A 13664-nucleotide genomic window follows, 5' to 3' on the forward strand; every position below is an offset into this window, starting at 1 on the left:
CAATTTAATTTTATGCTCGAAAGATCAAACATAAAAAATTATTTATTTATTAAAATAATTAATAAAAAAAATATAGAGAGAGAAAGAAATATTTGTATTTGGGCTTTATCATGATTCGCTTTACTAGTCTTTATCGATGTATCGATTAGTTATCAGTACAATACATATAGAGCCATACCAACTTGTACTGAGTGTATCAACACATGGTACACAGGGGACATGTTGATATATTGCCCGTATCGATCCCTTGTCGGACCGGTATGTACTACTCGTATCGAATGATATGCTACGATACGATGAACATTGGGCTTTATTGACTTATAAAAATCCCGTGATATGATTCTTAGAGATTTATTATGGTGAGTTTTCACTAATTATATTGATATTATTAAAGATATGTATAATAATATAACTACTAGTATTAGAACTATAGAAAGTGTGTCTAATAAATTTCATATTAATATAGAATTACATGAAGGATTCTCATTAAGTTCCTACCTTTTCACATTGATAATGGATGAATTTACTAGTCATTTACATAATAGACCTCCCAAGTAAATGTTATTTACTGATGATATTATCCTAGTTGGTGAGAGCCTAAGTGAAATTGAGTATAAATTTGAACTATAAAGATATTGAGAGATTGATGAAGACACTATTCATTGAATAACAACATTATGGTTAAAACGACAAGGGGCATCAAGAGTCCTGTATGATCATCGAATACCTTTGAGATTAAAAGAAAAATTTTATAAAGTAGTTGTGAAACCAATAATACTTTATGAATATGAGTACTGGGAAATTAAGAAACAACATATATAAAAAGTTTGTGTTGTCGAGATGAGAATATTGAGATGAATGTGTGGAGTTACTATGAAATATTAGAAAAGAAATATTTTTATTCGTGAACAATTAGGTAATGCCTCGATTGAGAATAAGATGGGAGAAAATCATTTAAGATGGTATGAACATGTGCTTAGGAGACCTCTAGATGTAGTAGTTAAAAGAGGTGAAATAATTAATGTTAGTGATATAAGAAAAGATAGACGAATATCTAAAACGATTTTACTGAAAATTATAAATAAAGATTTAAATGTCTTAAAATTAATTAAATATGACTTTTTATAAATCTCAATGATGATAAAATATCTATGTAACCGACCTCAAATAGTTGAAATTTACGGCTTGGTTATTGTAATAATAATCTCCATTTTGATGAATGATAAATGCTCACAAATAAACATGTTAGATAACTAACAGATGTTATTACATGTGATGTACAAAATATATTGTTGATATACATACAATTGATATATAACAAGAGATATGTAAACAATTGATATGTTTTCTTGTACTTACAAAAACATATGTTTGTTTTTGTGTTTGTATTTTTTATTCTGATATCCTTTTATTGTTGTATTTTGCTTAATGGTTTCTTTTGTTTCTTATGCTTCTAGTGGGGAGTTGCATACAAAGTTTCTGGTGAAGAGATCATAGGATTGCCCTAGAGGTAGTATTCTACAATATTTATCTTTATATTTAATTTGCATTAGATATGAATTTTTATTTTTGGTAAAATATACATTCCATCAAGCTCTTCTTATTAGATTGAGTTAGACATTATATCAAATATAGTTTTAACAACTTGATATTATAACAGTTTTGTGTCCGACACATATTAATTCCTTCTTGCACGAGTCACTACTATGAGGTTGAATTTTCTCTATGGTAATTAGTCTAGTATTGATATCAAAGGATGTGTTTGCTTACAATAAATTATATTTTGAAACACATGCTTTACCATTTTTTAAATCTTGTGTAGGGTTGGGTGTACAAAGAAAACAAAAGTTAGTTTTTAGATTTTTTTAAAGCTTCTCATGTAGCAAGCCTCGTGGTCATCACCATTACTGGCATTTACATTATGGTTGTTGCCATCACTATATCACCACATTGATAAATGCTACCACTGCCCCTATCATTGTTGGCACCAAAGTTTGCAATACCGAATGATACTGTCCATATCGAGCGGTACATATCGGTCCATTAGGAAACCAATACAAGGATTGCCAACTACTGAGCGGTACCATCGATTGAGGTGTTATCGTCGTCGATTGAGACTTTATCGTCGACGATGACCGAGGGAGAAGAAAGAAGAGGGAAAAGGGGAAGAAAGAAATAGGGAAAAAATGGAGAACCTGGAGATTGCCGCTCTCCTCCTCATCTATTGGTGACTTCTCATCCGTGCAGGAGAAGACGCATTAGCATCGTGGGGTGGAGATATTTTTTTTTCCTTCTCTTCTCGGGCAACATCATAATTTTTTTTTAATCTGCGACTTTGCTCGAGATGACGTCGTAATTTTTTTTTTAATTCTGCGACGTCACCTTGACAACGTCACCCGGCATAGAGGTAAACCAAATAGGTAAACATATATATATATATATATATATATATATATATATATATATATATATATATATATATATATATATATATATATATACTGAGCGATTTACTTATATGTATAATATGACTTGGCTTGGATGATTTGACTTAAATCTATAGTTTCATTTTAAATACTAGAACACCAAAGCACACGTTATATGTCAGTCAATTCTCTTTGCTTCTAATTACACCCTCTTCTATCGACCTAAATAGACATATATGTTTGTGGTGAAGGGGATCAATCAAGCAAAATCATTTCTTGTTTGATTTATGTGATCTTCCACTCCAAGTTTGTATATAAGATATTCAGTTGTGTTTATTTGGCCTTTCATTTCACGATATGATTTGCATAAATGTGTATTATATGAAACAGTGGGATTTTTAGCTAAGCTCAAAAGTAATTTTTGTACTCTCAACATCATGTGGAGTGTTCCCATTTGACGTGAGATTTCGTATCAAATTGCAGAATTTTGGTCAACGTCCTTGAAATTTCACCTAATAATTTCCACCTCACAATCTAATATTAAATGGTAATGCTAGACTCTTGTTATATACTTTTCAGTTAAAAATGTTTGAAACATTGGTCAGCACTTATTTTAATTACCTAACAATGAAATGAATATGATATCTAATAGGAGATATATTATCGATTAATCATCCAATACATCATAGCTACATTATACTTAAAAGAGAAAGGAGAAAATCAGACTTCTTTTTTATCATTTATAACAAGAAAGACAATCACAAGCTTTTTTCGTATCATTTATGATAAAAAAAATCATAAATTTTTTATGATAAAAAAGACAATCATAAGGTTCCTTACCCTTTATGATTTTTTTTTTATCATTTATAATAAGAAAGACAATCACAAACTTTCTTCATATCATTTATCATAAAAAAGACAATCGTAAATTTTTTTATGATAAAAAAGATAATCGTAAATTTTTTTATGATAAAAAAGATAATCGTAAGGTTCATTACCCTTTATGATTAAGCATAAAAACTCGCTTTAGCTTAAATAAAGAAAGGATTATTCGCACTCGTACTCATGCACCTCGAGTTACTAAATTGAACATTAAAGAGATTGAGATGAGAAACCTCTCTCGACCTTGGTTATCATGTAGGTGATATATTAGGAGTTAATCATTTTCACCTCGGAGATACCTAGACAACGTTACGTATACGAGTCTGAATAACATCAAAAGCATTCAAGAGGCTTGGCATCTTCGCTGCATTTTCCTTTTTATTATCATCATCTATTATACTATTACCATGACTTGTGTTTATTGTTTTTATCACCACCATCATCGTTAATGTGACTATCACATGCTCCATCCACTATTACCATGACCTGCACTCACCACTATCACCATTGACAACAAGCCATTATAGTCGCACCTGCCACAACCAATTCAGTATTACCTCCTCCATAAATATCACCATAACAAGCACTTCTATTATCATTGCTACCATGGTCATGACCATGACCAAGTCCTCCACCCCCATTGACATGGACGGCACCTAACGTTGGCGCTTATGATCAAGTTATTAGCAGTCGACCGCCTGCCATACACATCCAAACCCATCTTTCGCAACTCTCCCAATGCTACTGTGGATTAAAGAAACACATCCAAACACATCCAAAATATGGATTAAAGAAACTCTATATCAAGACTACTGTGGAACTTTTATCAAGAAAGTGGATATTTACATGTTAGCAATAACGCAAGATAGTATATATGTCACTCGTCATAAATGTAAGAAAAATTGTGCAAAATCTGACATGGAAATGATAAATGCATATTGGATTCGGTAAGCAATACACAATCGATCGCACTACAAACAAACAGGACCAAATCCTGCGTCCGATTGCTACGAAACGTGTCAAAGACAACCTTTTACCCTCTTTGCGAGCGAGGTATCGGCGCAGCCGAGCACCGCGAGGATTCCACACATGGCGAACGCCTTCTCTTGTCGTTGGTTTCGAGGTGTCGAAGGCGATGATGATAGGTGAAGGAGGACTCGACCGCGCCCCTCGCTCGGTTCCGCCCGCTTCCTCTGTGGCGAGAGGAAGCCAAACGATATGTGAGCGAGAGAGAAGGAGATCATAAATTTAATCCAATCCGTTGATTCCGATGGCACGAATCTTACCGTATGGCATATTTTTGTGCGCATTGACCGTTGAGTTTCCAAACACCAGCTTCGGAATCGATCAACTCCGCTGTTCGGTGTTCGCGACAGTAAAGAAGGAAAACGTATGCCTGACACGTGTCCGTTTGTTCCAAAAAAAAGATCACCTCTTCGTTTCTTCCCGCATTTTGTAACCGACTTGCTAGTGGATGTATGAGAGTAGGACCCACAGACAAGATGAGCATAAAATAAAATCAACTTTTTTCTTGATAAAGATTTGCTGAGAATGAAAAATCTCAAAATATTAGACATCATTTAATGAACTCCGACAATTTAACTAAAAGATGGCTTGTGAAAAATATCTCTTATTCCCCAATTTAATTAAAACAAATCCCTCGGAGTACTTAATTATAGTGTGATGGATATAATTATCAAAAATTGGGCATATGTTCAACGTTCTCAACAACCCTTATAGCATTTGTTGAGTTACTACTTGAAGAATATTAGAATAACTATTTTGATCTTGAGACTGACATGGAATGAGTTTCTACTTCTCCACATGCAAAACACATCCCTCTTCGTTTATTTTCTTTTGATCTTTTCCTTGTTTGAAGCGTCGATATATGGGTTAGCTAAACTTCACAGTGAACACTGTCCCCATTTTACGTATCTCATGATAATTACCATAACATATTTGGAGATTAGCACCATGGAACTCGATTATTTCACTTGGATCGATCCATACGGATCATTAATTTGCCTTTTATTGGTCGAATAGATTACGATAGTCCTTACCAGGAATCACTTATTCTGCCTGCCTCACGGCCAAGTAGGGAAAAGCTTCATGACCTCATTCATACCGAGGTCTTACAACACAGATGAGAAACGTGAACGAAAGAGAAGCGAAAATTCTCTTCCATGATTCATCATCGTCGTCTTCATCTCTTCTCCCACACGCAGTAGTTATTGCCAGAGGCAACGACGTGGAAGTTGGAAGGAACGAGATTCCCCACGTCGTATCTCGAGCCTAGCTTTGTCAGTATCTTCCCATCGATCATTGCCATGTAGAGGTCAGCATCAGACGCCAGAATGTTGAGGGCGCTACCCGAATGAATTCCATTTCGTGTTCTGATCTCAGCCAACTGAGTTATCGCCGCCTTCAATCCCCAGTCGAACATGTGGTCGTAGAACTGCAAACACGAACATATATATAATCGTCATGCTGTGATACTATTTGAATCGAATGTTGTGCAGAAGCATACTTACGATGGAAGGCACGCCCGGATGCGTGAGGATATAAGCGTAGCCTTCCATGACCTTATCAGAAGGAAAAGGCCACAACCTTTGCGTCGAACCGGTATCGTGGTTGTCGACGAAGGTGACAGCCTTCTCCGGCCACCACCCCATCAAGCCGGGCGCCTTCCCCTGGGGATCACGCATCCTCCAAAGTTCACCTTCCACGGCAGCTTGTAGTATTCCCTTTGTGGTGAAATCAAAGGCCGTCGCTGGGCCTCCGACCTGCTGAACCCAATTAACCAGCTCTTGACGGTTGCCGTTCTGATCGTATGCTGGCTTCCCATCGTTTCCGTAAGCTAATGAACTCCAGATCTCAGCCACCACGAAGTTTGGCTGCGTCTGTTCGACGTAGATCTTGGCGATGCTCGAGGAGTAACCCTTGGCAAAGTCGAGCCTCCACCCGTCGAAGCCGATGTCAGTCTTGAGCCAGTTCAGCCAGTCCGTGAGCTCACGCTGGACCTGCGTGTTGAGGTGGTCGATGTCGGGAGCCGCAGCGAAGCCCTCGCCGGTGTCGAGGTTTCCGGTGCCGTCGGAGTACTGTGTGTCGTCCCTACAGATCATGTGTGGACCCCAGTCGAGGCGGGCATCATCGGTTCCGCCTTCGAAGATGCAATATATGCCTCTCCCGTCTTGCTTGTCTGCGCAACGATGGTTGATGACGATGTCGGCCACGCATTTGACTCCCTTGTCGTGGAAAGCGCCGATCAGCGCCTTCAACTCATCCTGATTCCCATACTTGGAAGCACCCAAGTCGTAGAGCCGGCCCGGCATGTAACCTGAGAGGAGAAGTCTCAGAAGAGTTTAGACCAAGGCCGACTCGGTCAACATGTGAGAGTGATCAAGACGGCAAATACGAATCACGGGACGACCTTGAACGCCGACAGAGTGCGAGGGCGGAGGCAGCCAGACGTGGGTGACTCCAGCGTTGGCTATATCAGAGACTTTGTCTTTCAAGAAGTTATACCAGCCGCCTTGCTGCCTCCACGACTCCCAGTTGAAGCCCTGCAACGTATTCGTTTCTCTTACTGTAAACGCGATCAAGGATAAAGGCAACAAATGGATCTGTTTATCTCTACCTGGAAGAGTATCTGGGACTGAGCCAAGTTCGGAACGACAAGAAACAGAAGCAGAAACATCGAAGGACCAAAATAGATCCTCATCTCTTCCTTGCTTTCTTCCGTCGAAGGAGCAAAGGATGGAACGGGATGGGGATGGGAGAAGTGTGAGGGCTAAGGGCACGTATATATAGCTGGAAGTGGCAGGGCAAGTAAGGCATGAGGGGAAGTAGATAAGCGTTGTTGTGGCCCATAACCTGCGTGGGGTCACCGGTGATTGGAAGAAGATAGGGCGAAGTCCGTTGCCAACTCTCACAAGTAGATAAGCCTTTTGATTACTGCAGCGTCTCGGGCACGTTTGATGGCCACATCCAACTGTAGAAACGGCTCACATCCCTATTATCGTGGCAGTCGAAGACTAGTGGAGAGGGAAGCTTCAGGCTCATTCTCACAGAAGGAGTTATTACCTTGTGGTCCTTTTCTTTTCCGTCCAATATAAGACTGTGACGAGAGACATGGCCGTCCAAAACACGCAAGCGGTTCAAAGATGATGAAGAAATTTGCATCCCTCTGAACCCATATCATTTCATTGCGAAGCTTCAATGACTCCCTACGGACACAGCGCCATACCACCTTACCACTTAATCGTATGAATCATGCCCCTTACTTGACCAACCGAACGGCAAAAGACAAGCTTAATCCAGCAAGCGAAGCAAAAACGCACATTTCAAGAGGCATTTATGCTCTTCCTGTCATGTCAGTGTCTGTTCTCCATCATTTTTGACTTACCATGCCCAACATAGTATCGATTGAATCATCATAAATTGTATGTGATAATTGGTAGTGTTAGTACTTTCCCTATCAGCTAGAAAATAATGTGTGATAATTGAATCATCATAAATCTTTGCAAGCATTACATTTACTACTCTTGTGCAGCACTCGATCTGCCGAACCTTATCGAGTGTTACACTTTTCCAATTGGCCATGGGAAAGAATAAATAATATTAGATCAGGACAGAAAGATGCATCACATACCAATTAATGGAATTGTGGAAAAGGCATGCAACTTAAGACTGCAGCAGCAACACATCCACTGTAGTGAAATGGCCAAACTGTATTCCATGTCAGTCTCAAGAACAAAATAGTTATTCTAATATTATTCAAGTGGTAACTCCTCAAATGCTATAAGGGTTGTTGAGATATTTGATCGATAGAGAAATTTTAAAAAGCATTTGTACAATGTTAAATATTTTGAATAATATTTAATGTACTTAAATGGAGGTAAATTCTTCCTTTGTATAATGTGCACAATAGTTTTTATTATCAGACTCCACTTACATTTACACTAATGTCAGTTCTATCATTTTTGTTTCTTGTAACCCTATAAGATTTGCATTTGCTACACATTGGAGATTGTGTTAGAAAAGCTGCAACCACTCAACATAGAATCGTTAATATCATTTATAGTAATATTACGACATATTTCAAACCATCAATATTACGACATATTTCAAAATTGAATCAGAATCTTAGTCCAATTGAATTGACCGATAAAATTTATAAAATCGGGCTCACATCATTTATGAAATTGTAGCATTAAAATTGAGAAAACATTGCTACCAAGATATTTGGGCTAATTTAATCAAGTTAAAGGTTTAAAATAATAAACTCGATTGAGTTAATATTTTTAAATTAAAATCAATCGAAACCGATTTAGGTCGAATTGATTTTGAATACATTCAGTTCGATTTTAACACCCTCTATATAATATTATATATATATATATATATATATATATATATATATATATATATATATATATATTCACCTAAATATGAATTTATTTATAAATGAAATCCATCGTGTAAATCATAGTCATGCATGTCAGACGGATTGACAAATTAACGGATTGACGTTGAAACCAAACCCTTTCTTTTCCAAATCCCTTCTTTCCCAAGTGATCGGGTGTGAATGATCTGAACGGGGATCGATACTATGTTGGCCGTGGCAACCCAAGGATGAAGAACAGGATATTGACATGATAGGAGAAAGACAAATACCTCTCGAAATGACAGGAGGAGGACAAATGCCTCGGACTTGACCTTGAAACCAAACCTCTTCTTTCCCAAACCCCTTCTTTGCCAAGTGATCGGGTATAGACAATCTGAATAGCGAACGAACTGTTCGACATGGTAAACCAATAATTAAAATGGATGGGAATAGGATATTGACATGACAGGAGTGCAAATGCTAGTTTTGTTGCTTCATTTGCTGGATTAAGCTTGTCTTTTGCCGTTCGGTTGGTCTGATTCATACGACATGTTCATAGGAATTAATTAAAGATACGCTATGAAACGATATGGGTTCATAGGGATGCAAATTGCTTCATCATCTGTGAGTGTGAATGTGAAGCTTCCTTCTCCACTAGTAGAGAAGGACGAGAAGATAATAACTCCATCTGTGAGAGTGAATGTGAAGCTTCCTTCTCCACTAGTCTTCGACTGTCACGATAATAGGGACGTGAGCCGTTCTACAGTTGGATATGGTCATCATACGTGCCCGAGACGCTGCAGCAACGGACTTCGCCCTATCTTCTTCCAATCACCGGTGACCCCTCGCAGGTTATGGGCCACAACAACGCTTATCTACTTCCCCTCATGCCTTACTTGCCCTGCCACTTCCAGCTATATATACGTGCCCTTAGCCCTCACACTTCTCCCATCCCCATCCCGTTCCATCCTTTGCTCCTTCGACGGAAGAAAGCAAGGAAGAGATGAGGATCTATTTTGGTCCTTCGATGTTTCTGCTTCTGTTTCTTGTCGTTCCGAACTTGGCTCAGTCCCAGATACTCTTCCAGGTAGAGATAAACAGATCCATTTGTTGCCTTTATCCTTGATCGCGTTTACAGTAAGAGAAACGAATACGTTGCAGGGCTTCAACTGGGAGTCGTGGAGGCAGCAAGGCGGCTGGTATAACTTCTTGAAAGACAAAGTCTCTGATATAGCCAACGCTGGAGTCACCCACGTCTGGCTGCCTCCGCCCTCGCACTCTGTCGGCGTTCAAGGTCGTTCCGTGATTCGTATTTGCCGTCGTGATCACTGTCACATGTTGACCGAGTCGGTCTTGGTCTAAACTATTCTGAGACTTCTTCTCTCAGGTTACATGCCGGGCCGGCTCTACGACTTGGGTGCTTCCAAGTACGGGAATCAGGATGAGTTGAAGGCGCTGATCGGCGCTTTCCACGACAAGGGAGTCAAATGCGTGGCCGACATCGTCATCAACCATCGTTGCGCAGACAAGCAAGACGGGAGAGGCATATGGTGCATCTTCGAAGGCGGAACCGATGATGCCCGCCTCGACTGGGGTCCACACATGATCTGTAGGGACGACACACAGTACTCCGACGGCACCGGCAACCTCGACTCCGGCGAGGGCTTCGCGGCGGCTCCCGACATCGACCACCTCAACACGCAGGTCCAGCGTGAGCTCACGGACTGGCTGAACTGGCTCAAGACTGACATCGGCTTCGACGGGTGGAGACTCGACTTTGCCAAGGGTTACTCCTCGAGCGTCGCCAAGATCTACGTCGAACAGACGCAGCCAAACTTCGTGGTGGCTGAGATCTGGGGTTCATTAGCTTACGGAAACGATGGGAAGCCAGCATACGATCAGAACGGCAACCGTCAAGAGCTGGTTAATTGGGTTCAGCAGGTCGGAGGCCCAGCGACGGCCTTTGATTTCACCACAAAGGGAATACTACAAGCTGCCGTGGAAGGTGAACTGTGGAGGATGCGTGATCCCCAGGGGAAGGCGCCCGGCTTGATGGGGTGGTGGCCGGAGAAGGCTGTCACCTTCGTCGACAACCACGATACCGGTTCGACGCAAAGGTTGTGGCCTTTTCCTTCTGATAAGGTCATGGAAGGCTACGCTTATATCCTCACGCATCCGGGCGTCCCTTCCATCGTAAGTATGCTTCTGCACAACATTCCATTCAAATAGTATCACAGCATGACGATTATATTTATGTTCGTGTTTGCAGTTCTACGACCACATGTTCGACTGGGGATTGAAGGCGGCGATAACTCAGTTGGCTGAGATCAGAACACGAAATGGAATTCATTCGGGTAGCGCCCTCAACATTCTGGCCTCTGATGCTGACCTCTACATGGCAATGATCGATGGGAAGATACTGACAAAGCTAGGCTCGAGATACGACGTGGGGAATCTCGTTCCTTCCAACTTCCACGTCGTTGCCTCTGGCAATGACTACTGCGTGTGGGAGAAGAGATGAAGACGACGATGATGAATCATGGAAGAGAATTTTCGCTTCTCTTTCGTTCACGTTTCTCATCTGTGTTGTAAGACCTCGGTATGAATGAGGTCATGAAGCTTTTCCCTACTTGGCCGTGAGGCAGGCAGAATAAGTGATTCCTGGTAAGGACTATCGTAATCTATTCGACCAATAAAAGGCAAATTAATGATCCGTATGGATCGATCCAAGTGAAATAATCGAGTTCCATGGTGCTAATCTCCAAATATGTTATGGTAATTATCATGAGATACGTAAAATGGGGACAGTGTTCACTGTGAAGTTTAGCTAACCCATATATCGACGCTTCAAACAAGGAAAAGATCAAAAGAAAATAAACGAAGAGGGATGTGTTTTGCATGTGGAGAAGTAGAAACTCATTCCATGTCAGTCTCAAGATCAAAATAGTTATTCTAATATTCTTCAAGCAGTAACTCAACAAATGCTATAAGGGTTGTTGAGAACGTTGAACATATGCCCAATTTTTGATAATTATATCCATCACACTATAATTAAGTACTCCGAGGGATTTGTTTTAATTAAATTGTGGAATAAGAGATATTTTTCACAAGCCATCTTTTAGTTAAATTGTCGGAGTTCATTAAATGATGTCTAATATTTTGAGATTTTTCATTCTCAGCAAATCTTTATCAAGAAAAAAGTTGATTTTATTTTGTGCTCATCTTTTTTGATGCAGAAAGAAGTAGATACCATCACATTCAAAACATCTCAAAGATGTGATTTCGATGAACAAGATTGTGATCCTGGCACATGTTTCTATAAACGAAAACAACTTCTTTCTGTTGGTGTTTTTACACACATAATTAAAAAGGTCCGGAGTTCTTGTAGCACTCGCATGGACATTGCAAACAAAAACACACAGTAAATGCTATCTTACATGCTTGCATGGGTGACGTCGGTCCTCCTCGAAAACCCATTTGGACTATCGCTGCCCAATGCCTCACCCCAGTTCCCCAGATGCCTCATCCATTCACCCTCTCTCTCTCTCTCTCTCTCTCTCTCTCTCTCTCTCTCTCTCTCTCTGAACACACACATATATATACATATATATATATATATATATATATATATATATGTATATATATACATATGTGTGATTTAGCATCTTAAACTAATCTGTGTTGCATACTGTTTACTATGTATAAAAAGCAGCAGTAATGTATATGATGACAACAAAAGCTTGAGCTCCCATAACTTTGTAGGCCAACTATAATGGGGTATTTATCATGAGAGTGGGACCAAACCTGTACCTCGCCAGCTGCCACGGCTGCTCAGCATCTGTTTCTACTATTACCATGGAAACAAAAGCATGGCTTCACACACACACACACACACTCTCTCTCTCTCTCTGGTGTTTCCTGTTGGACTATGAAGTGAAGACATCGAAGTGACCGGAAAATCTTGGAAGCGAGAAAGTGGCTTCTTGTTCGTTAAAGTCACACTATGGCATCTCCATTTCATGAACAGTACTGCGTGAGAATAGCATTTATGAGACCCTATATAAAATCCAAAGCTTATTATACTCTGTCGGTTGTGTTTTGCTCCTTTTTCATCCGAAAAGAGGTTTGAAATCACGAAGAAAAGGAGGAAGAGAACTCAAGTCTCCCCATTATCCCTCTGACTCCCATCGGCAAATGATCTCATCATTAGTGCTTATGAAAGCAAATATTTCAAGGAAGAAAGCTGTGTTGCAAGAGATATAAAGGTCCAGTCTTGTCAGTCTATTTGAAACAGATAGTAATCTTCCAACCTTATGAGAACAAAAAGGAAAAAGAATGATCCGAGGAAGGTTTACCCTCAGAAACATGAAGCTCATCAGGAGAGCAGCTGTTGGTTGAGAGGAATGAAGCCTGGTCCGAGTTCAAATAGTTCATCCCACCATGCATGCATGTGCGCCACATGACCTCGAGCCAGACAACATTCCCCTTAACCTAACCTCAACAGAAGTTGGAGTCCTACGCAAGAAGAAGAACATGAAGAAGAAGAAGCCATAGGGAGAGAGAGAGAGAGAAGGGGATGGGGAGAGTCGAAAGTGAGTGTATGGTTTTGAAGAGGTGGGAGAGAGAACGGGGATGACTAGCCGTACTTATTCCACAGTTAAATATCAATGACATTTGGCAATAACTGCGCAACTCACCATTAAACATCAATGCCGCTGCTTCCTCTCCCGTGTTCTTACTTCTCTCTCCCTCTAGATTTGCACCTGATACAGCGTTTTTCTTTCATTTCCCAGGAAGCTATATATGGGCTGTTCTCAGCTTATGTTGGCAGGTGGTACCTATGGTGCATGCTCTTTCCCTATAACCCGACAAGTGCCTGTAACCCTACGCTCCTCCCAAACCTTTCATCATTGCCTTATTATTTGTTTCCTCGCTCATCCCACCCGCCACACGTACGCTTCCTTCACTCC

General features: G+C 40.2%; 2 protein-coding genes and 1 long non-coding RNA gene across 3 annotated transcripts in view; 2 read left to right on the forward strand and 1 right to left on the reverse strand.

Annotated features, from left to right (window-relative positions):
- The window catches only part of LOC135636683 (uncharacterized), a 31885-nt gene extending 30396 nt beyond the window's left edge, over positions 1-1489 (forward strand). Inside the window, exon 3 of the long non-coding RNA XR_010495987.1 lies at positions 1458-1489. This is a non-coding gene — a long non-coding RNA (uncharacterized LOC135636683). The remainder of the gene's footprint in view (positions 1-1457) is intronic.
- Positions 1490-5319: 3830 nt separating this feature from the next.
- On the reverse strand, positions 5320-7065 carry LOC135618151 (alpha-amylase isozyme 3C-like). The gene is made up of 4 exons (XM_065119004.1): positions 6946-7065; positions 6739-6871; positions 5840-6645; positions 5320-5763 (listed from the first exon to the last, which is right to left on the reverse strand). Exons 1-4 carry the CDS (start codon positions 7027-7029, stop codon positions 5512-5514), a joined length of 1275 nt encoding a protein of 424 aa, XP_064975076.1. The 5' UTR covers positions 7030-7065; the 3' UTR covers positions 5320-5511.
- Positions 7066-9661: 2596 nt separating this feature from the next.
- On the forward strand, positions 9662-11407 carry LOC103977553 (alpha-amylase isozyme 3C). Its single transcript, XM_065119014.1, has 4 exons — positions 9662-9781; positions 9856-9988; positions 10082-10887; positions 10964-11407. Exons 1-4 carry the CDS (start codon positions 9698-9700, stop codon positions 11213-11215), a joined length of 1275 nt encoding a protein of 424 aa, XP_064975086.1. The 5' UTR covers positions 9662-9697; the 3' UTR covers positions 11216-11407.
- The last annotated feature ends 2257 nt before the right edge of the window (positions 11408-13664 follow it).

This window comes from Musa acuminata, chromosome BXJ1-3 (genome assembly GCF_036884655.1).
Source record: "Musa acuminata AAA Group cultivar baxijiao chromosome BXJ1-3, Cavendish_Baxijiao_AAA, whole genome shotgun sequence".
Lineage (NCBI taxonomy): Eukaryota > Viridiplantae > Streptophyta > Magnoliopsida > Zingiberales > Musaceae > Musa > Musa acuminata.